Genomic DNA, 22,103 nt, shown 5'->3' with positions numbered 1-22,103 from the left:
ATTACATTAATGGTACTTTAAAATAAGTTATTATTATAATCAGAAATGTAATTTCAGTGTTTTATTTATTACTGATCAGCCTTGCTCATCATGCCTAATTTTGTTGCATATATGCGACCATTTGTTTTTCATTTGGTGACCGGCCTCGGTCAACAGGCTGGTAGGTACTGGGTACAGATCTCAGTCGAGGCATGGGATTTTTAATCCAGATACCGACTCCAAACCCTGAGTGAGTGCTCCGCATGGCTCAATGGGTAGGTGTAAACCACTTGCACCGACCAGTGATCCATGACTGGTTCAACAAAGGCCATGGTTTGTGCTATCCTGCCTGTGGGAAGTGCAAATAAAAGATCCTTTGCTGTTAATCGGAAAAAGTAGCCCATGAAGTGGCGACAGCGGGTTTCCTCTCAAAATCTGTATGGTCCTTAACCATATGTCTGACGCCATATAACCGTAAATAAAAATGTGTTGAGTGTGTCGTTAAATAAAACATTTCTTTCTTTCTTTCATTTGGCGACTAAAACATGTTACACTATCTCTATTAAAAAAACATAGAAGTACATGTAGGCTGCTGATACAAAATCCTTTCATAATAATAATACAAAACATAGCTATTAAAAAAGTTCATTACATTTTTTAAATGTTTAGCTCATTGTGATAGCAAAATAATTTTAACATTACTGTTAGTAACTTAATATGTTTTTTTAATTAATTGTAGGTTCAAAAGAAGAAAGAGATTCTGGGTGGCAGTAAAGGGCAGGTTGGCAGTAAGGAGCATGGAGATCATGGGTAACTAAACTATATTGTCTAAATATTTTAAGCACTAAATATTTCTGTCGGGTTGAAGCGATCAGTTGCATGATCACAATCTGAATTCAAGTTAAATATAAATAGCATGACTAGGACTTTTTTTTAACATTTCTCTTCAAATTTTTGTTTAGTTGTTATGAACAGCATGATAAAAAGATAACTTTTATTTGTGCATATTTACTGTCCAAATTAGCAATGTGTATTAAAATATTTTCTTACACACCCGTTGGTGAGAACACCATGTGTTATTTTTGATAACACATAGTTGTTTATACACATATGTGTGTTAACAATTTCAAGATCGACATATGATTGGCTGCTCCTAAGTAATGACCAAGTCACCAATGCCATACGTCCAATAAAAATACAGCACAGTGGAAATCGATTACACTGTGACATATAGTTAACCTGGCAGTCATGTGTCTGTGACGCGTAAACCAGCTACAAGTGCAACGGCTGTAAATAACTTTTAGTCGAAAAAGATTTTAAAATTTGCTTAAAACATGTTTTTTTGAGGATATGTAAGAACTAGAATATTACATTCGTGTCCGTTAGATACCTTTTATCTCACAACTCATTGTTTAAAAACATATCAAACTCGCTTTTGCTCGTTAGATACATTTTAAAACAACTTGTGAAATAAATGGTATCTAACAGCCACTCATGTATTATTCTCTATATGCTACTTTAGTGAATTAACAAAATGTACTTTGTGTGGTCCACTCTATACCTATAAGCGTATATTGGACTTCTGTTCTTTGAATATTCATTATTACAATTTGTTTTTAATTTCAGTCCCATCATGGTAATTCATGTTTGTGATGAAGCTAAAAATTGTGAGTATATTAAAATGGATTCAGACTTTTTAAAAATCTTAGATAACCATAAGTCGGTATATATAGAATACTATACGAGTTTTCGCTAGATATCATTTTTACGAAACGAGTGAACTTCCCAAACGTATCTGACTGAACGAAAGTGAGGTCAGATACGTTTGGGAAGTTCACGACTTTCGTAAAAATGATATCTAGCGAAAACGAGTGTGGTATTTTATTTATTACCCTCCTTTAAATTACGCAAATTATGAAAAATAAATAAATCAATCAATCAATTTTGTAGCCTATTTCAAGACCGGATATTGATTTGCATAACTAGCCAGTGCACGACTACGTACCGCCGCATTGAGAAATAGTTCGTTGTACTTCCACTACTTCTCAGTGACATTTTCAAGGGAGTGGTGTAGACGTACTTCCCCATAAATTTCCATCGGGTTTCATTTTTTAATTTAAAGAAAGCTGTAAGGTACATGCGTCAATATATGTTTATTTTCATATTGGGTGAAAAATGGGTAAAACTAATGCATAATTCCATATTTTAACAAATCGCCCCCAAGGAACAAATGTTCCCGTTACCCCACTGGTTATGCTAATAATGATGAATTCACAAATCACAACTGACAATAACAATTTGTTGACCAAAAATCCAACCAATAAGAGAATAACAAGTGTTTTTGCAGTTAAAAACTTGTAGCTTGCAAAAGCAGCTGAGTTCACAGGAAAACTAAAGTTATAACTTTAAGGTTGACGACAGTCACTTTTCGCGCCATTGTTTTGGCTTTCTATGTACACAATAAATATAGCATATCTTACCGTAATTTCACTTGAAATCCATATTTCGTAAAAGGTACAATTTTTCAATCACAGAATTTTCTTCAAACACATTCAGGTGCTTCAGTAATGTTCGAGAAAAAAAAAATCAATAGGAGTTTTGCACTCGATTTTTTCCAGCATTCCTAAAACGGAAACGTCATGTACCCAGTTTGTGGTTATTGTAAGGAGGTGCAAAGTGACGTCATTGGAATTCTGACGTCATTCAAATTCAAAATTAGCTATATTATTACAATGCATCGCCACATTAAAATAAAAACTGGTATACTAACCTTGACCCCTGTTAAATTTCTACAACAAGCAAACAACACTGTTTACAGGTCAGTATATTTTACTTTTTCATAATTCTACAAAAAATATTAAGTTTAAGTTTAAAAAAATAAAAAAACTACCTTTTGTCAAATATATCATATGAAAAAATTAACGTTGGATATGTTTCATTTATTGTGTACGAAGCCAAAACAAGGGTCCAAAAAGTGACTGTCGTAGACCTTAATAATGAAGAATTCACAAATCACAACTGACAATAACAATTTGTAGACCAAAAATCCACATAATAAATAAAATGAATATGTTTAATTATTGTTCTATTCATTCTTTTATTTTTATTTTTTATTTAAAAATATTTCTCGCGCGGTCCAGTTTACATCAACTTTTAATGAATGACATTTGTAGTAAAAGTTGTGGATGTTACTGACCTTGACATTAATTATGAATGAAAAAAATAGTCCCATTATGCTAATAAGGTCGCTGTCCAACCAATCGAAATTGACTCTGTTCCCTGTTGACAAATCAAAATACAGTTTGTAATACGCACCTGGTGGTGCGTACGAAATTTGTACGACACCGCTATATCTTCACCAGGAGGGTAATAAAAGTGATTTTTACCTAGTATGTGGTTACTGATTGTGTTTACTTTAATTATATCTGTGTAACTGGTGAGTAACATACATATACTACCATACAGATCTGTACTACATTGACATGTATATTATAAACAAACAGATTTTTCAATGAGAAAATGGTTCTCTATTTGAAAATAATTAACAGTAGTACATAACAGTGTTTTAATATATTAGATGCAAGCAGTTGATTTTTCCCTACAGCTTGCCACATTCATTTTGCAGATGCATACATCACATACATCCAATGTGACTGCTCTTGTTGGAAACAGTGTCTTTTAATTTTAGTAGGTACACACACAGGTCACATCCTGTGTAAATGGGCCCTTAAATAAAAATCATTAAAAGAAAACCCTTGATTACAATTAATGACCTTTAAAAAATGTGTTACCGCTCAGTAAATTTGTTTTTATTGTGAGATTCATGGTGGGGGGTTTTTCAGTGAAGAAAGATTTCAACTGTCCTAGAGACTTGCTGGTAAAGGAGATGAAATATTTTGCTGAATATCTTACAACCGACGCCCAGCGCTGGGAAGAAGTCGACATTTCCGTTCACTGTGATGTACAGATCTTTGATTGGCTACTGAAATATGTCAAAAGATCTTTAAATGAAGTGTCGGAGAAACCAAAACTTGGTAAGAATAATAAAACTTTATGGGTATTAATAATAAAAATATTTACAAATGTTACAGAGCAAGAGATCTTTTAATATATATTTTTACATAGAAAAAAAGTACAATAAAAAATATTTATATGATAACAATTGATCTAAGAGTAAATCTGTTACTAGATTTTAGATTAACAATGATTTTTAACAGCTGTTGCCAAATATGATTATATTATATTTTGTTGATTTTTGTAATATGACTACAAATTTTAATTTCAGAAAAAGTTTAATTAGTACCAGTAATGTTAATTATATTTACAATGTTTTTCAGAGCCTAACAATGTTGTGTCAATCCTGATCTCATCTGATTTTCTCAAAATGGATATACTGGTGAGGTTCAACGTTGAGTTACATTAAGAACTAAATTAATTCAATAAGTTATGTACAGTGAAACCTCTTAAAACCGGACCCTCTGTAAACCGGAATTCCCTCAAAACCGGACGTTTTTCATGATCCCTATTTAACTCTTTCACCACTAAGTTTTACAACCTTGACCTTCCCTGCACACTGAGTTTAAATAGCAGATTTATGATCATGTTTATTAAAGGATAAAACTACTTGTTTTATCATTAATTTTAGTTATAGGCTATACATTTCCAGAAAGGTGAATGGACGGCTGTCTAGATAAAAAAAATAATACTTTAAAAATGTTAGATTCAACAGGTATAAATCTGGTAATTACAGGTTAACTATGCATATTACTCACCTATTTGAGTAGGTAGGACTGGTAATTTAAAAAAACAACAGTACAAATGTTTTTCTTGTTGGATAATTAATTAATTAACATTCCAGTTATAATTTTAAAAATATATTTACAATGCTTTTGCAAAATTAACAAACCATAATAAGCTTTCATTTCATCAACAGAAACATCATACCACACACCTTTGTTGTTAGCAGGATCTGTATCACGCTTTTTTTTGGCATTCATGTTGGTAAATTACACAATTTTTCCATACACTGTATTGGAATAAAATAGTGAAAAGTACTCTATGGCGTTTGTGTTGACGTCAAACACTTTTACGGGCCCCGGATTTTTAGTAAACGTTGATCTGCAGGTAACCGAATATGGCTCATGTGTCCAGGTAAACTCAGGCGCGTGGTAAAACAGCGGCAAGTCATCTTGTAACTCGTCATCGGTATCATTTTCTTCTAAATTGCCATGTTGAATGACATTTCGTTCACGATCGCCAATCTCGATTAAATCAAATGCGCCAAAGTCCATATTATCCCACATTTCATCATCGGAAAACCCGTCATCTGAATCGCAACCATTGTTTTCAACAGACGAAATTTCGTCACCTCGGTTCATGTTTAATTACAGTCAGAATATCAGTATAAACTTGGAAAAACTCATTCAAAATTCGTTAGAACATGGGCGCAGCCATTACAGTGTGTCACATGGCAGCTATGGTCGCGCAAGATTTTGTCTAATTATAATATTGACACATCACTCGGCGCCAAATATGAACAGGTGTTACAAGCCGCTAAACCGGCCTGTCGTGCTGAGAGGCACTGGATATCGCTAGCCGGTATACCGGCCTGTTGTGGTGAAAGAGTTAAATATCTGTGCAGAAGAGAACCTCTCTAAACTGGATACCTCTTAAAACCAGACTTTTTACTTGGTCCTGAGCATGTCCGGTTTAGAGGAGTTTCACTGTATATGGGTTAGGAGACTATTTTAAATTTAGAACAATGTAATAAATTTGACTGTCACATGGTGTCTGTAAAAGTATGATATGTGATGTACATTAACAATTTTAGAAATTTAGTTTCTTGTGCTTTAGTTTTGTATTATTTTCCTTTTGTGTATGAAAACAGTGAGTGTTACCATGAAATTTTCAAAATGAATTTACTTTCTACCAAGCTGCTGTTGTAACAGAATCTGTTGTGTTTATTTGCAGGTTGATGAGTGTATTGAGTATTGTCATAAGAACCTGTCTGCCATTGTGAGCACCAACTGCAATATGAATTGCATCAATGACAAACTGGTCACTCGGTGAGTTATATCTCATTCAGTGTTTGCCAGATTGTCTTAAAAATATATTACATTTTCCTATCCTTTTTAAACATTTACATTTAGGGTTACCTCACAAAAATTGGCAAGTATTTGATTAGTATTCAGGTAACCAGTCATTCAGTTAAATGAATTACATCTTCATAGTTAGTCATTTTTGAGAACCTAGCAATAAACGTGATAAGCAATATATCATTAATGTAATTTTAAATAATTGTAATAAAAATGTGAACTAAACGGTCATTCTTGTGAAATTTTGGACAAAATTGCAAATCATGTTCGAAGAATTTTAAGTTGAAAAAAATTAGTTGCATGTCCATCAAATGTTAAAGGTTGTGGTATGAAACTTGGGTTTTTTCCAGAATTTACTAGTATGCACCAAATAGAATAAAATAAAAGATCATGACTTCATTTGTATTTCAAAACATGTTAGCAGAAATTAGCAAGCTCTGAAAACGGGGGGAAAAATGGTGGCCTCCATCCATTTCCTACAGTGCAGTGTGTAGCAGTTTGTAACAGGTGAGCAATTTGTCATAGACTGTTGTTTTAAAACTTTAATGTATTTCTCTCTCTCTCTTTTTCTTTCAGTATTGCTGAACTTTTTAATCACAATGAAGCTGATGACCTCAAAGACAGAAAGGATAAGTTCAAAAGGTATTCATTATACCAATGCATTTATTTCGTTACGGAATTTTTGTTTTACATTTTTTGAAAATATTGTTTATAAATTAATAGAGTTTTCAAAAAAGAAAAAACTTACTTTTAGTATGTTCTTAATAATTATATAATGTGGTTTTCTTTAGCATATAATATTTTGTTTATAATATATATAATCAATGCTCCCTTGTTGTTGGATTTAGGCCTGTTTTATTGTCTGTTCTTTATGTGGAAAACTGGGTATAAAAGATCATTCCGCATTACATCATCATCTTAATTCGTTATATTTACCATTGGCAATCATCTTTAGTACTTGAAAATTTAATCCAGCAGACTTATTTTGATTATTTTAATTGATCTATTATTATTTACTTTTGTTGAAACTTACATTGAATCAAACCTTATGAGTTCCACTATCCATCTTAAACTAATCATGCTCTTGTCTACACACTTGTGGGTTTTTTATAGTGCATTTATATTTAAAGCTGCATTTAAAAAAAACCCTGTTCTCCCATGTTTTGTCATTATAGTAAACTGTTTGCAAAGAAACTGGAAAAGCTTTTTGATCCTGACCACATCACCTCAGATTCACCAGAAAATGCTGCCACATTGTTCAGGTTTGTATTGACCCAGCAACTGATTTATATTAATACTTTTATACTAAAGCTTCTTAAAGTCACGGACCATAGTATCAACCTGTGAACATGGACACTAAGTTTGGTTGATCGACCAATCTGTAACACATTTGGATAAAGTCACAATATAGTGAAACAAGAGTCTGTGACATTGAAATGGGGAAAGACACTTAGAAAATAAGCTAGAGCTTTTCTCCATACCCATTACTTCTTAGAGGTTCATGCATTTTAAAACATTTTACAAATGCATTTTGTGGTTCATGTATTAGAAACATCAGGATGACCAAAACACTTCAGAGCCCGTGCTTGTAAAACTTTTAGAGTCCAGACTCGATCTTTAATGACATCACACGCATACAATTTGTATGGCATTGTCATCATGATGTTAAAGTCTCAGTCTCTATTAGAGTCTCGAGTCTAGACTCTAAAAGGTTTATAAACACCAAGCCTGATGTATGGAAATGGAAAATCTACACAAATAAAATCTTAAGTATTATGTATTTCAATGATTAAATATGACTGTAATAGTGAAAAATATGCCATAGTGTTTTGAAAGTAGGGTAAACTTGTAACTTTAAGCATAATTATTGTGGTCTTCCTCTGGGTTTCAACTTTCATTGTAAACTACTTACACTAGAATTATATTGATTAGGCATGTTATATTTATACAGATGTTTTTGGTTTGATATGCAAGATTGAGGGTTCATCTTTACTGGGGTTGATGTGCTTTAATGGTTGGTGATTTTTAGGTTATATGTTGCTTCGTTATGTTTTGTAGGTGTTCTGTCTGCAAGCGTTTGCTCACTGCAAAATCAGAACAGCATGTGAAATGCATGCCAAGCAGGTAAGAATGATATCAATTTCTTAATGTAAAATTATTAGTACAGTATGTATTTGTGGACTTTTTCCATGCACCATTGTTAATTTTATCATTTTCAATATACCTTTGCTGTTTGTGAATTTTGTAAATATTTCATAAAATTATTATTATTTTTCCAAAGTGTATTTGTTGGTCTAGCTTGCATATTGTAAATCTGTAACATTATTTGTAATAAGCAGACTAATTTTGTTAAAGTGATTGTAGCCTTGGCTACTGAGGGACCACAAGTGTCTATCTATACAGCGGTTGTATTTTTTGTGAAAGCCCAGTTTAAGGTCACCACACCTAAACTTTTCCGTACATAGTGCAGGTTACATCTAGTAAAATAATAATAATTAAACTTACCTTATGTTTCAGAATGACGATTGACAAAAGAGGACTGCTCATATTTTGTCATATAAAAGACAACACATTTGACGTCAACGACTTTCTCCTCGATCTCAAAGCTCAGCTTAAGTTTTGGAGAGACGTGTACTGGCGCGTGTGGGGGACCATTAATTTCTTATCGTGCAGTCGATGTGACGAGAAGTTCCCACTGACGGAGTTCACTCACTGCAAGTACCACCCCGAACCTCCTCGGTACGAGAATGACGTTGGATCGGTGAAATCATGTTTTGGTATCTATCCATGCTGTCAGCAAAAGACTATACGCTTTGATCCTACACAGCTGAACAAGGTGTGCATCTCAGTTTCAAAGTTTATTGAGGGATAGTTTACAGTGGATGAAAATAAAAATATTTTGCTTTTGTCTTAAAAGTCATAATGAAGGCTGATATTGTTTGGAGTTACTTCTCTTGGCTTTGTGATTTGGAGATATTTGACAGTTTTTTGCACAGATGAGCGCAATATATGTATAGAAACAGTTTGCATACAAGGATATTTTAATCATGTTTTAGGTTTTGTTGTTAGAGATATTTATATTGATTACTACAAAATGAAGTGGTTTATTTAATTCAACAACAGGATCATATGTATGTATGTAATCAGAACAGTTACTATTTTTGTCTTTATATTTTCAAACTTAAAAGAAATCTTTCGTTTAGGGATGCCGGGTAAAAGATCACATTATCAACTTGACAGAGGTGACATCTGCTGGTGATATGGAAATGACTAAATTACCACAGCATAAGGTTTACGATGACCTGCTAGCTCATAGGGACGTAATCTGTGTGTCATATCAAAGACTGTCAGATGCCAGGTACACTCACTGCCTGTAGTGGCACACACCATGCATCATAACCTACATATATATCTTTACATGTGCTTTCGGAAGTTCACAAAAATATCATCTCTTATTGCCAAAGCACAACTTTCTTTATTTCTTTTTTTTCTCCGGTTTCTCTGTTTCTTTTTTTTCAGTTTGGTTTTACAGTGGCATACCTAACATAATTTGTAGGAGGTTATGTATAATATTACTTAAATTCAAGGCATTTTTAAATGACATTATAAAACAGAAAAGGTAATTTAAGAAAAACAAAAATCAAAACAAATTACAAACAAACTTTTCCTTCTAAGACTTTATTTTAAAACCTCTTTTCTACTGTACTACACCTACAAAAAGAAAAAGAAAAAAAGATATTGTTATAAATGTGTGTCATATACTAATATACAAAAACAGGCAAGGCATTAAATGTGCTACTTTTTTTTTTTTTTTAATAGAATTCCATATTGTTTCTATTGTGACTAATATTTTTTCTAGGTTATTTAAAATGTTTTGTTCTTTGGTCAAAATTTAACTCTATTTAAAAAATAAATAAAATTCAACCATATTAAGATATATACTTACATACCTTGAGCTTTTTGTAATCTGCACATGTTTAGCTATATTTAGTTCTGTTATCACAGACTTTGTGTGGGTTTGTTACAGTGCACTTCCTCTGTGCATGTTTTGTTTTAACTTTGATTTCTTGTGTTAGCACTAACATATTAACTTATAATAGGCTTTGTGTGCTTATCCCCACTGCATAACCATGCAAAGTGATTTTTAACCAAGGTGAAACTTTTGTTTGTTTAACCTCTCTGATATACTATTTATTAATTAAATACCTCTCTGATATAGGCTACTATTTATTAATTAAATACCACTCTGATATAGGCTACTATTTATTAATTAAATACCACTCTGATATAGGCTACTATTTATTAATTAAATACCACTTTGATATACTATTTATTAATTAAATACCACTCTGATATAGGCTACTATTTATTAATTAAATACCACTCTGATATACTATTTATTAATTAAATACCACTCTGATATACTATTTATTAATTAAATACCACTCTGATATACTATTTATTAATTAAATACCACTTTGATATACTATTTATTAATTAAATACCACTCTGATATAGGCTACTATTTATTAATTAAATACCACTCCGATATACTATTTATTAATTAAATACCACTCCGATATACTATTTATTAATTAAATATCACTCTGATATAGGCTACTATTTATTAATTAAATACCACTCCGATATACTATTTATTAATTAAATACCACTCCGATATACTATTTATTAATTAAATACCACTCCGATATACTATTTATTAATTAAATACCACTCCGATATACTATTTATTAATTAAATACCACTCTGATATAGGCTACTATTTATTAATTAAATACCACTCTGATATAGGCTACTATTTATTAATTAAATACCACTCTGATATAGGCTACTATTTATTAATTAAATACCACTCCGATATACTATTTATTAATTAAATACCACTCTGATATACTATTTATTAATTAAATACCACTCTGATATACTATTTATTAATGAAATACCACTCCGATATACTATTTATTAATTAAATACCACTCTGATATAGGCTACTATTTATTAATTAAATACCACTCCGATATACTATTTATTAATTAAATACCACTCCGATATACTATTTATTAATTAAATACCACTCTGATATAGGCTACTATTTATTAATTAAATACCACTCCGATATACTATTTATTAATTAAATACCACTCCGATATACTATTTATTAATTAAATACCACTCTGATATAGAGTACTATTTATTAATTAAAAGCAGTGTATTTCATCTATTCAGTTATGAGTGTGTGGGATGTAACTCAGTTGTAGAGTGCCCTGCTGAGTTGCAGTAGGTCATAAGATCAGTGGCTTTTAGTGCACCTATCAGGGCTCGAAACGACTGGTGACCAGGTCGCCAAATGCGACCAATATCCTGTTTGGGAGACTTAAATATTAAAAAATAATGGAGTTGGTTGCCCAAATAATATCTTCTTTAGAGCTATAACAGATGAGACAATATTTGTATTCCACATTAAAATCTTGCTCGTGGTTCGCTTACCATATTTATATTTTGGGCCACCATATTTTTCGGCGAGCTTCAAACCTTGGCACCCATCATGTATTTTTCCATGGCAGCAAGTTTTCTCTCTGTGTAGAACAAGTGTTAAAATAATATGTCATACAATAGATGGCCATAGTTTAAAATGTGCCGGTCAAGCAATGTTAAAGAAATATTTTGTTTGTTTCTGGCCCAGTGGCAGGGGTGCATTTAAAAAAAAAATTACATTCCAGTTCTTCCCATGGATAGAATGTACCCAGCCATCCTGGGGGTATAGGCCTGCGATTGAACCCAGCCATCCTGGGTATGGGCCTGCAATTGAACCCAGCCATCCTGGGTATGGGCCTGCGATTGAACCCAGCCATCCTGGGTATGGGCCTGCGATTGAACCCAGCCATCCTGGGTATGGGCCTGCGATTGAACCCAGCCATCCTGGGTATGGGCCTGCGATTGAACCCAGCCATCCTGGGTATGGGCCTGCGATTGAACCCAGCCATCCTGGGTATGGGCCTGCGATTGAACCCAGCCATCCTTTGTATGGGCCTGCGATTGAACCCAGCCATCCTGGGTATAGGCCTGCGATTGAACCCAGCCATCCTTTGTATGGGCCTGCGATTGAACCCAGCCATCCTGGGTATAGGCCTGCGATTGAACCCAGCCATCCTGGGTATGGGCCTGCGATTGAACCCAGCCATCCTGGGTGTGGGCCTGCGATTGAACCCAGCCATCCTGTATATATGTATATCAAAGGTTATAACGAGTGGGGGGGAGTGTTTTAAGAATCAGGAGTACCTTATGTGGCAACGGCTGGTTTCTTCTGTAAGACTAGGTCTAGTACCTCCATAATACCATAAGTTTTACACTCATTAGCTGCTGATTAAACGGTGGGTTGAGGTGTCACTGTTTCCTCACATTTTCTGGGAAATATATACTCTTCAAAAAAAGAAACGCAAAAGGGTACAAATGGGTTATAACTCCGATTTTATGTTTCCTACCGGTTCATGCTTTGTGAATATAAGGTCATTGCATGTCCCAAACACATTCCCACGGTTACATTCGATAAAACGCAGCTACTGTACAATAAAGTTCCAAAATGTGAATATTCGCAAAAACGCAGCCACGTGCAAACCATGTCACCACTGCACGTGCGTTGTCTGCACATGCAACATGAACACCGACAGTATAAAAGTGCAGGGTGTTCGCTTGCCTGGCCTCTGTATCTGGCCGACAGTTGACAATCCAGGACATGCCACGTCTCAGTGAACCGCAGAGAAACAATGCCATCGGCCGACTAGACGCAGGCGAATCCAGAACGGCCGTTGCCAGGGCATTCCATGTGTCCCCAAGCACCATCTCCAGACTGTGGGACCGTTACCAGCAACATGGATCAACACGTGACCTCCCTAGATCCGGTCGACCACGGGTCACTACCCCCGGGCAGGACCGCTACATCGGGGTACGCCACCTTCGGGAACGATTGACTACTGCCACCTCCACAGCCGCAGCAATACCAGGTTTGCGCAGGATATCCGACCAGACCGTACGGAACCGCCTACGTGAGGTAGGAATTCGTGCCAGACGTCCAGTTCGAGGTGTCATCTTAACACCACAACACCGTCGACTCCGACTGCAGTGGTGCCAGATTCATCGACAATGGCCTCAACTGCGATGGAGACAGGTGTGGTTCAGTGACGAGTCCCGATTTCTGCTCCGACGTCATGATGGAAGATGTCGCGTGTATAGGCGTCGTGGTGAACGTTATGCGGCAAACTGCGTGCAGGAAGTGGACAGATTTGGCGGGGGTAGTGTCATGGTGTGGGCAGCCATCTCACACACTGGCAGAACTGACCTGAATGCACAGGGCTACATTGACCAGATCCTCCGGCCACACATCGTTCCAGTTATGGCCAACGCCAACGCAGTGTTCCAACATGACAACGCCAGGCCTCACACAGCACGTCTCACAACGGCTTTCCTACAGAACAACAACATTAATGTCCTTCCTTGGCCATCGATATCACCGGATTTGAACCCAATTGAGCATCTATGGGACGAGTTGGACCGACGCCTCCGACAGCGACAACCACAGCCCCAGACCCTGCCCTAGCTGGCAGCAGCCTTGCAGGCCGAGTGGGCCACCATCCCCCGGGACGTCATCCGTACTCTGGTTGCTTCAATGGGCAGGCGGTGCCAGGCAGTTGTCAACACACGCGGAGGCCACACCCGGTATTGACTCCAGATGACCTTGACCTTGGTGGTGTGTCCTATCACTTACTCACAATGGACTAGAGTGAATTGTGAACAATCCTGCAACATTTGGTAATTATCGGACTCACCATTCAATAATTAAATCAATTCTCCAAATGTTACGACAATGTGGTTTTGCGTTTCTTCTTTTGAAGAGTATATTTAAGTAATACATATGATTTTTAAACAAATGCTAAACTAGTTATGGTATTGTAACGGAAACTTTCACCTACGTCGATGTTAGCACTACGTTATCATATCTAATGCTAAACAAGAAATGAAAGTTTACAAACGATGTGTATGGTTGTTATTGACAAGCCATTGTAATATATTCACACTGCTTGAGAGGCCGTTCTTAAAAAATAAAATGTTTGCTGTAACTTGACTGAACATTTCCGCAGTCGATAGATTGATGTGTTGGACAGTATTTTTATTTGAATTGTTTGTTAACTATTATTAACATTATATTTTTATAAACCTGAGAAAAAGGTAAATAAATAAATAATCTGAAAAATGTATATTATGAAATGAAAAAAAATTATGATTGAGGAAAAAATCAAGTCCGAGCAGTTCGTGTGTTGGGTTACAGCAAACAGTATATTTTTTAAGGGTGGCTTTAACTACTTGACTCTGTATGGTCTTTGTATGCACACAGGTATGGCACTACTTCCCTCTGTAGTTAATAGATTCTCTCTAACACACATGGTAAGTATTTCTTTTCTTTACATGACCTACCATTTGTAACTGCTTGAAAATAAAACATTTGACTAAAATCCATATATCCAACAGGAGAAATGCATGTATCAATTAAAGTAGGTAACTAGATATTAAGCAAACAAGTTAATTATAAGTCTTATGTGAAGTTTTTTTCTGTGACTGGACAAGTTAGATATACAAATATATTACTAGTATGTTACAAAAGTCGGTATTTTTTTGTTTAACTGTGATGTAGTCTATATGTATTCTAACAAGACTTTAACTTTAGATGGCATTCAGTGGTTTTTTATTTGTTTTTGTTTTCTTGTGTGTGTTAAAGAGCCACAACTGACTGGTTCAGGTGACAGTAATTTACTACATTGTGGTTACTTACATATATCAGCATGACAGGAGATAATTGTGTTTGTGAGAGACTAAAGAACACAGTGGAACAGAACAGAGAGAGAGCAACAGAAATGGAGAGAGAGAGAGAGAGAGAGAGAGAGAGAGAGAGAGAGAGAGAGAGAGAGAGAGAGAGAGAGAGAGAGAGAGAGAGAGAGAGAGAGAGAGAGAGAGAGAGAGAGAGAGAGAGAGCAACACAGAGAGAGAGCAACACAGAGAGAGAGATCCATGAGTTTGTTTTGTTTGGAAGCTTTTCATATCAATTCACCCCCATGTAATCAACCTTTGGCTGTTGCTCTTTCTACTTTCACTTTGCTTTGAAGTAGGGGTGTGTATTTTACACCCCTCAGGTTAAATTGATGGGGTGCATGGTAATACTCATACCCCTCATCAATAACAGTCTTCTACAACAGCTTTATAGCATTAGAAAATAAGACATATACATTTGTATTACAATTACACAATTACAATAAATGCAAAGTTTTGACACACAAATATTGTTGACTAGTGCATGTTTAATGATGTTATCTTTATTCAGTTGTTCAGAATTAGATGTGTTTGAGAATGAAGCATTTGTATGTCGGACCAGATCTTCGGGAGTTAAAGTATCTCTGATGTCCTCAGCAGAAGATGATGGCAAGAAAAGTGAGGTGAGTAATTATCAAAACATATTAATTTTAAAGTGAAATAAATACTTTATCCAAACAGTCTACGTACAGCAAAATGTAATGGAAAGTGTACTCGTGAATGATTACTAGAGACTAGTACCATTAATGATATTGCTATCCCCCTCAATGCTTGATAAAAATTTTAAGTAATTGTGAGACATCAACTTTTTACCTTTGAGTTCACATGGTATTACCCAATTTTGTCCTTGTCTCCAAATGTGGTAGACGCGTGTTTCTGTTCTGGACATTCAGGCTGCTTGTATAGATTAGCAGCAAGGATTTTATATGTTCCCTCCCACAGACAGGATAAAAAAATATTCTCCACTTCTGTGTATAGAGAATACCTCATGAGTGGCCAATATAGATAGCATTTATTTTATGAGTTGTTTCAAAATGTATCTATTGGGTAATGACCTAAAACGACAAGTTGTAAGGTAAATTGTATCACAAAATATAGTATTCTATTTCTTACATATCCTCAAAAACGAGGTTTAAACATGTTTAAAAATCTTTTCCAACCACTGTAAAACTTATTTATAGTGCTTGTGCTTCCCACAGCAGTAATTTTCAGGTAATTTATATATCACAGAACTTTCAGTTTCGATTTTACCTATTTGACTGGATGGTAGGCTATGGCTGTGGCAATAATATATATCACATGTTTGTTTGTTGTTGTTCGTGTTTGATCATAAATAACAAGTGGTGTTTGCATCAATCAGTGTATAAGAAAATGAATGTATTTGCTTCAGGCCAAAAGACCACAGCCAACACTGCATGCTCTGACTGTAGAGAAAGAAGTTTCCTTTGAGACCGACGAGTTCGGATTTGGAGAGAGTGATGATGAGATTGGTGATGAGGAGTCGCAGAAGGGAGCAGGTAAATAACATTGTCATTGCTTGAACAGCAGAAATCATCGGAATGATTTTTAATTTAGGGTCGTTACAGAATTGATCACATGTGGAAGGGGGGGGGGGGGGGGGGGGGGCAGGGTATGAAAGAGGAACCATATATATTTATTCCCCCATATATGCATATTTGTTTTAAATTAAAATTTCTGTAAGTATTTTAGTAGTGGGTCTGTTATATGTGTTTCCACTGTATGAATATTTGGTTTAAATAAAGATAATTGTTGTGGGTAAACAAGAAAAGGAAAAACTGTTTTGGAAATACATAAATATAATTAAATATATAATTAAATTTCTGTTACATTCATTACAACATAACGTCATCCCATTGGTCCAGACGTAGCAACAGGAGTTTGTTAATTTTTCAATGAACGTAAAAATTATGTCCTTAGGGAACATAATTTTATGTCATTTTATATGGGCAAGTTGTCTGTTTTAGTGTTATTATTAGCCTGTATGATTCAAATTTAATTATAAGTATTGTCTGTTATTTCTTTTACGTTCATCTGGATATGAACAAAAAAATCATCTGCAAACTTACGTGAGAACGACTTCACCGATTCACACAGTTTGCAGATGGGTGTTTTTTTGTTCATACCCAGATGAATGTAAAAGAAATAACAGAATCCTTAAGTAATGAAAATTAACATTCCATTTTTTGGGGGTGTGTGCAAATAATAAAAACATTGGTAACGATATAAATAAAACAGCAATACTCACCCATAGTGAAGAACATCAACTGCTCATAGACATTGAAATTATTATTTCAAAAAAACATTACATGTATACATACATCTAGTTGAGACAGAAGGTCAACAAGATTACATTGCTGTTTAATTTTAATTTCAGGAAAGAAAACTCGAACTACCAAGAAATCAAGAGTGACCATAGATCCACAAGCAATATTAGTTGACGCTCCAGGATTCGAGTATGTCTGCTTGTTTTATTTAAAACTTACTGTTTCTGTTCACATAAAACAATATTTGCATAGATACCACAGCTACACGTAGCTCTGGGTGACAAAAAACTTTCACCAAATTATCTCAAAAATGCAAAAATTATAGTTATTTTTCAACAAAATATCAGTTATTACCGGTACTCAATTTGTTTCTCCACTAAATTAAAATTAAATTTCGCCAATTGTGAAAAAAAATAGCCCTTGATGCACACGTATGTATACATTTTTCTTGTATTCTAGTATTTACTAGTAAAAATATATTCCATTAAGCAATTATTGCACTGATACATCATGGGATTTTTTCACTTAACTTTATTTAGTGACTTGCTTTCTTGAATAGTTTGTGATGAACATTTTTCTTTTGGGTAGGAAATGTTGACATTTTTTGTCTTCTTTTTCTTAACATTAAAGGCAAACCAAAAAATCTACCTGGGATACCCAGAGATCTATGAGATACAACCAAGATGCCCAGAGGCAAGAAGGTAATTTGAACATATTTAATTTTATAATATACTGTTAGGGTTTTTTTCTAGAAACTATTTAAAACATATTGAAGAGGACCCCGTTCTACAAAGCGATCTTAGCCCTAAGATCATCTTAAGTGCATAAGGTAGCTATGCACTTATGGTGGTCACAGCACTAAGATATAAGATCACTTCTTAAAACGGGGCCTAGGGCTCACTGGAAAATGTTAGCCATTCGATTGGCTGTTGGGATGTTGGAAAGTTTCATAGGTCAGAGATCGGGTTAAATGTTCATGAAAAGAGAAAACAATTGGGGTCTCCACGAGTACTTGTGCACAGGCCAAGTCTAGCAAGACTCGAGACCGTTCACAGGACTCGAGACTGTTCACAGGACTCGAGACCGTTCACAGGACTCGAGACCGTTCACAGGACTCGAGTACCTCTGCAAGAAAGAACATTCTCGTTTAATGGTATTTTGTATGTCAGTTTGCTATATGCTTGTCACCGGTTACATTATAGGGCTATGAGACATTAAGGAAAAACAAAAGTCGAATGTGTTGAATGCAGTATTATTTGGCATCTATGTTCAGCACTAGAATTAAATGCATAATGCTATTTTACTTTATTCCTTAATGTCATTATCATCTAGTATAAATGTTGGGTACTTGGGTCCAGGTCAAGTTTGACCATCGAGTACTAGAGTCCAATATTTTGGACTCGTGGAGGCCCAAAAAACAATCCAAGTTTTTTTCAGCTAGTTTTTTAATGGAGTGTCCTGTGTTTACTGCAAAGAAATTTCAGACTAATAGAACCATTTTAATAACAAAAATTATATATCAAATGCATTTGTTTTTTGTTTTTTTGTTTTTTTTAAAGTCTATGTCTGTTTAGGTGTAACATATTTTTTACTGTGCTAATGCTTGTAGTGGCCCAGATTACATTTTATGAAATTGAAAGTAAAGAGAACTGTCAGTACTAGTTATTATTTTATTTGTATAATTTGAATTTGTATATCTTTACATTTCATTTTTCAGTACAACAAATTTGTTATTTTGATTTTTACCTTTATTTCAGACCACCGACGAATGAATGACATACGACTTTACTTAACTAAACTCAGACTGAACCCAGATAAGATAGAAAAACCCAGAAAAGAGGTAAGGTCATCTCCTTAATTATAATTTTTTTCTGCGATCCAATATTTGTTTTTAGAGTTTGGATTTTTGGTGTGTTTTTTGACAGGACAAGTGATTTGCAGCTTTTTATTACATAAAAAATGTAATAAAGAAATAAATACACTGATGATATATGTTGCAATATAATTTCCAAAGAACTAAAGAAGTAATCAGTAATAATTTTCTTAACATTACACACCAAAAAAACCATTTATAGAAATAAAAAATGTTTCTATTTTAATTTTTGTTTATTTGGCATAAAATAATAACCTTTTTAATTTATTTTATCCTTGCATATATGTAGCTATTAATAAATAAAAATGTAAACAGGATAAATCTTTGTTGAAATATAAGCAAATTTCTTCATCTGCAAAGAGATAAATTTGTTTCTTTGAATAGTATTATTACCAGAATACCACAACTTATTATGTTTATGAATGAAAAAAAGAAACTAAATTATTATTAATTTTAAAAATGATGGACTGCTGTTTAGTGTTCATGTACAATGTAGAATGTACAATGTTCAGTGGACTAAAAATGTGTGGAATGCAGTACAGTGGAATTATTTGGCAGCCATGTTCAGCACTGGAATTAAGATGCATAATGCTATTTTACTTTATTCCTTAGTCTGCTTGTGGCAGGACATAGCTCAGTGGCAAAACGCACGCCTGATGCACGGTCGGTCTAGGATCGATCCCTGTCAGTGGGTCCATTGGGCTATCTCTCATTTCACCTAGTGCACCATGACTGATATATCAAAGGTCATGGTATGTGCTATCCTGTCTGTAGGATGGTGCATATAAAAGATCCCTTGCTACTATCTGATAATATATGTTGCAATATAATTTCCAAAGAACTAAAGAAGTGATCAGTAATAAATTCCTCTAAACTGGATTTAACACCAGAACTTGAACACATGGCTTTATGTTTTCGTTTTTATTAACAATTGTTTTGGGGTTTTTACAGAACCATAAAAATTAGGTTATATATTAAAAACTTGAATTATCTTTTCTTTTTAAAAGCTAATACAATTAATGTTAAATCTTTTCAGTATTCAGGAGGTATTTTCAGCAAACTTGAGGCTCAGTGGAAAGCCAGCGCTGTTCCACAACCAACCAAGCAAGTTGGTCAGCTACCATTGAGGTACTGTGTCTTATATTCATTTTAGTTTAGTGTTCTGTTATTTGGTTTCACATTGTATTGAAGATCACTGAACCTCTTCTATAAATGCAAACACTTTTCTTTTTTCAACATTACCTGCCCTCAAACAAATCCTTGAGGACAGGTAATGTATCCATAAATGTATAAAAGAGAAAACACCTCAAGTTTTCTCCATTTTTTTTATTTGTCTAATTGTTCTATTTTATTATTGAAAAATACATTTTAACAGCTTTTATTTATAATTATTTTCTGACATTTTATAGAAGTTTTAAATAAATGTTCTCTATTTATTTTACATCTAGATGTGATCTGTGTTGAATATCTTCTAACATTTAGCTAAAAGTTGACTCATATTTCTGAAAAATGTGGACAAAATAATCCTAATCCATACCATTATCCATTCTTTGTTTATTCCTCTAAAAACTTACAGTGCCTTCTCAATCTTAGTCAGTGGAATGAAATTGTTTTAAAATATGTTCAACTGTTTTTAGGCATCACCAAGCACAGATAATACAATGTGTCTTTTATATTTAGATATTTTTTTAAAATCCTAAGATGTCCACATTATTTCATATTTGGATATAAAGCTGTTAATACATTGATTAGTGTTCCTGCAGATGTGTCAAAATTAATTTTATTTTTACTTAATATCTGCTTATATAATTTTAACATTTTAACACATGCATCAAGAATAATACAAAATATTATCAATTAAAATATAGATGTTATGTAACAAGTTTTAATGTAATTCCTAATAGCTTCTTCATGCTAAATTACAGGTAAGCTAAAAATTTACATTCAGTTTGGTTATATTTTGGTGCAAATATTTACATTTTACCATTACGCTATGAATTTACATTTTCTGAAAAAAAGTTTTATCTTTTACATTTATGCTACAGAGAAATACTATAATTGCAATTTTCTATTCACATATTATTGTGAATTTGTTGTTTCATAAAAATTAAAATGGAAATGCATGTACGTGTAATATGTCGATTGGGAAATATTATTCTGCACGTTGATTTTCATTGGTTCTTCAGACGAGCAGCCTCCGGACCTCTTCCACAAAGACGACCTATCTCTTGTAATATTAGGCCCTAGTTTCCACGAGGTATCTTAACCAGCACTCGTTAGTCTAAAACTCTACCCTGGCACCAGTGGTGATGTGTCTTGTTGCGAATGCTACATCCACTCATTATTCATCATAATACACAATATTTGTATGTCATGCATTTCTAAAACATTTACTAAAATTTTCCTCCTTTCCTATACTAACAACATACTACTAACATTTGTTATAATTATAGCATTTAAATATACTGAATTTTGAGATATTAATTACATGTATAAGTTGAATATTTGATGTATTGAATCATGTTTGGGTTTTTTCCAGTGGATGTATAGTTTTAGTATAGTCCTACTTAATACCTTGAGTTTCAGTGGATAGATTGGCAAATAATGGGGGAGGTGGAGGGCATTGCATCTATTTATTTATTTTCAGGTTGACGATAGAACAAGTTGTTTGTAAATATTATATGTTATAAAATTGAAAATGTGTATTTCTTAAGCAGTATGACATTTAAAAATATGTTTTGACAGTAAATCAAATTGCACTGAATAGATTGTAAACAAAAAAAAAAAAAAATTCTCCTTTCCCATCCTGCTTCTTGGAAGCAGGTCAAAATGAATCAAATATTTTTCTTTTAACATTTGTAAATATTTTTTAAATAATCATGTTTTTGTTGAAGAAATGTATTATATGATAGAATTATCTGTTTATTAGTCTATCCGTCAATCTGTCCAGCCATCCAAGATTTTTTTTTTATTATTGTATATTCTGTATAC

General features: G+C 34.0%; 1 protein-coding gene across 3 annotated transcripts in view; it reads left to right on the top strand.

Annotated features, from left to right (window-relative positions):
* The window catches only part of LOC121368009 (uncharacterized protein KIAA1841 homolog), a 38,317-nt gene that overhangs the window by 3,932 nt on the left and 12,282 nt on the right, over positions 1-22,103 (top strand). The window contains exons 4-20 of one of the 3 annotated variants that reach the window (XM_041492517.1): positions 719-789; positions 1,606-1,646; positions 3,822-4,013; positions 4,317-4,375; positions 5,950-6,044; positions 6,651-6,716; positions 7,250-7,336; positions 8,133-8,198; positions 8,592-8,910; positions 9,278-9,432; positions 15,466-15,577; positions 16,345-16,471; positions 17,350-17,428; positions 17,870-17,940; positions 18,997-19,079; positions 20,149-20,240; positions 21,299-21,369. In XM_041492517.1, coding sequence (XP_041348451.1) covers positions 719-789; positions 1,606-1,646; positions 3,822-4,013; positions 4,317-4,375; positions 5,950-6,044; positions 6,651-6,716; positions 7,250-7,336; positions 8,133-8,198; positions 8,592-8,910; positions 9,278-9,432; positions 15,466-15,577; positions 16,345-16,471; positions 17,350-17,428; positions 17,870-17,940; positions 18,997-19,079; positions 20,149-20,240; positions 21,299-21,359 — 1,776 coding nt within the window. In that variant the 3' untranslated portion in view covers positions 21,360-21,369. Of the gene's footprint in view, positions 1-718; positions 790-1,605; positions 1,647-3,821; positions 4,014-4,316; positions 4,376-5,949; positions 6,045-6,650; positions 6,717-7,249; positions 7,337-8,132; positions 8,199-8,591; positions 8,911-9,277; positions 9,433-15,465; positions 15,578-16,344; positions 16,472-17,349; positions 17,429-17,869; positions 17,941-18,996; positions 19,080-20,148; positions 20,241-21,016; positions 21,038-21,298; positions 21,370-22,103 lie in introns of all 3 variants that reach the window. The other 2 variants (XM_041492516.1, XM_041492518.1) reach the window with 2 other exon arrangements.

The sequence above is a fragment of the Gigantopelta aegis genome, chromosome 3 (assembly GCF_016097555.1).
Source record: "Gigantopelta aegis isolate Gae_Host chromosome 3, Gae_host_genome, whole genome shotgun sequence".
Classification (NCBI taxonomy): Eukaryota; Metazoa; Mollusca; class Gastropoda; order Neomphalida; family Peltospiridae; genus Gigantopelta; species Gigantopelta aegis.
This window is presented reverse-complemented; position numbering and strand designations above follow the sequence as displayed.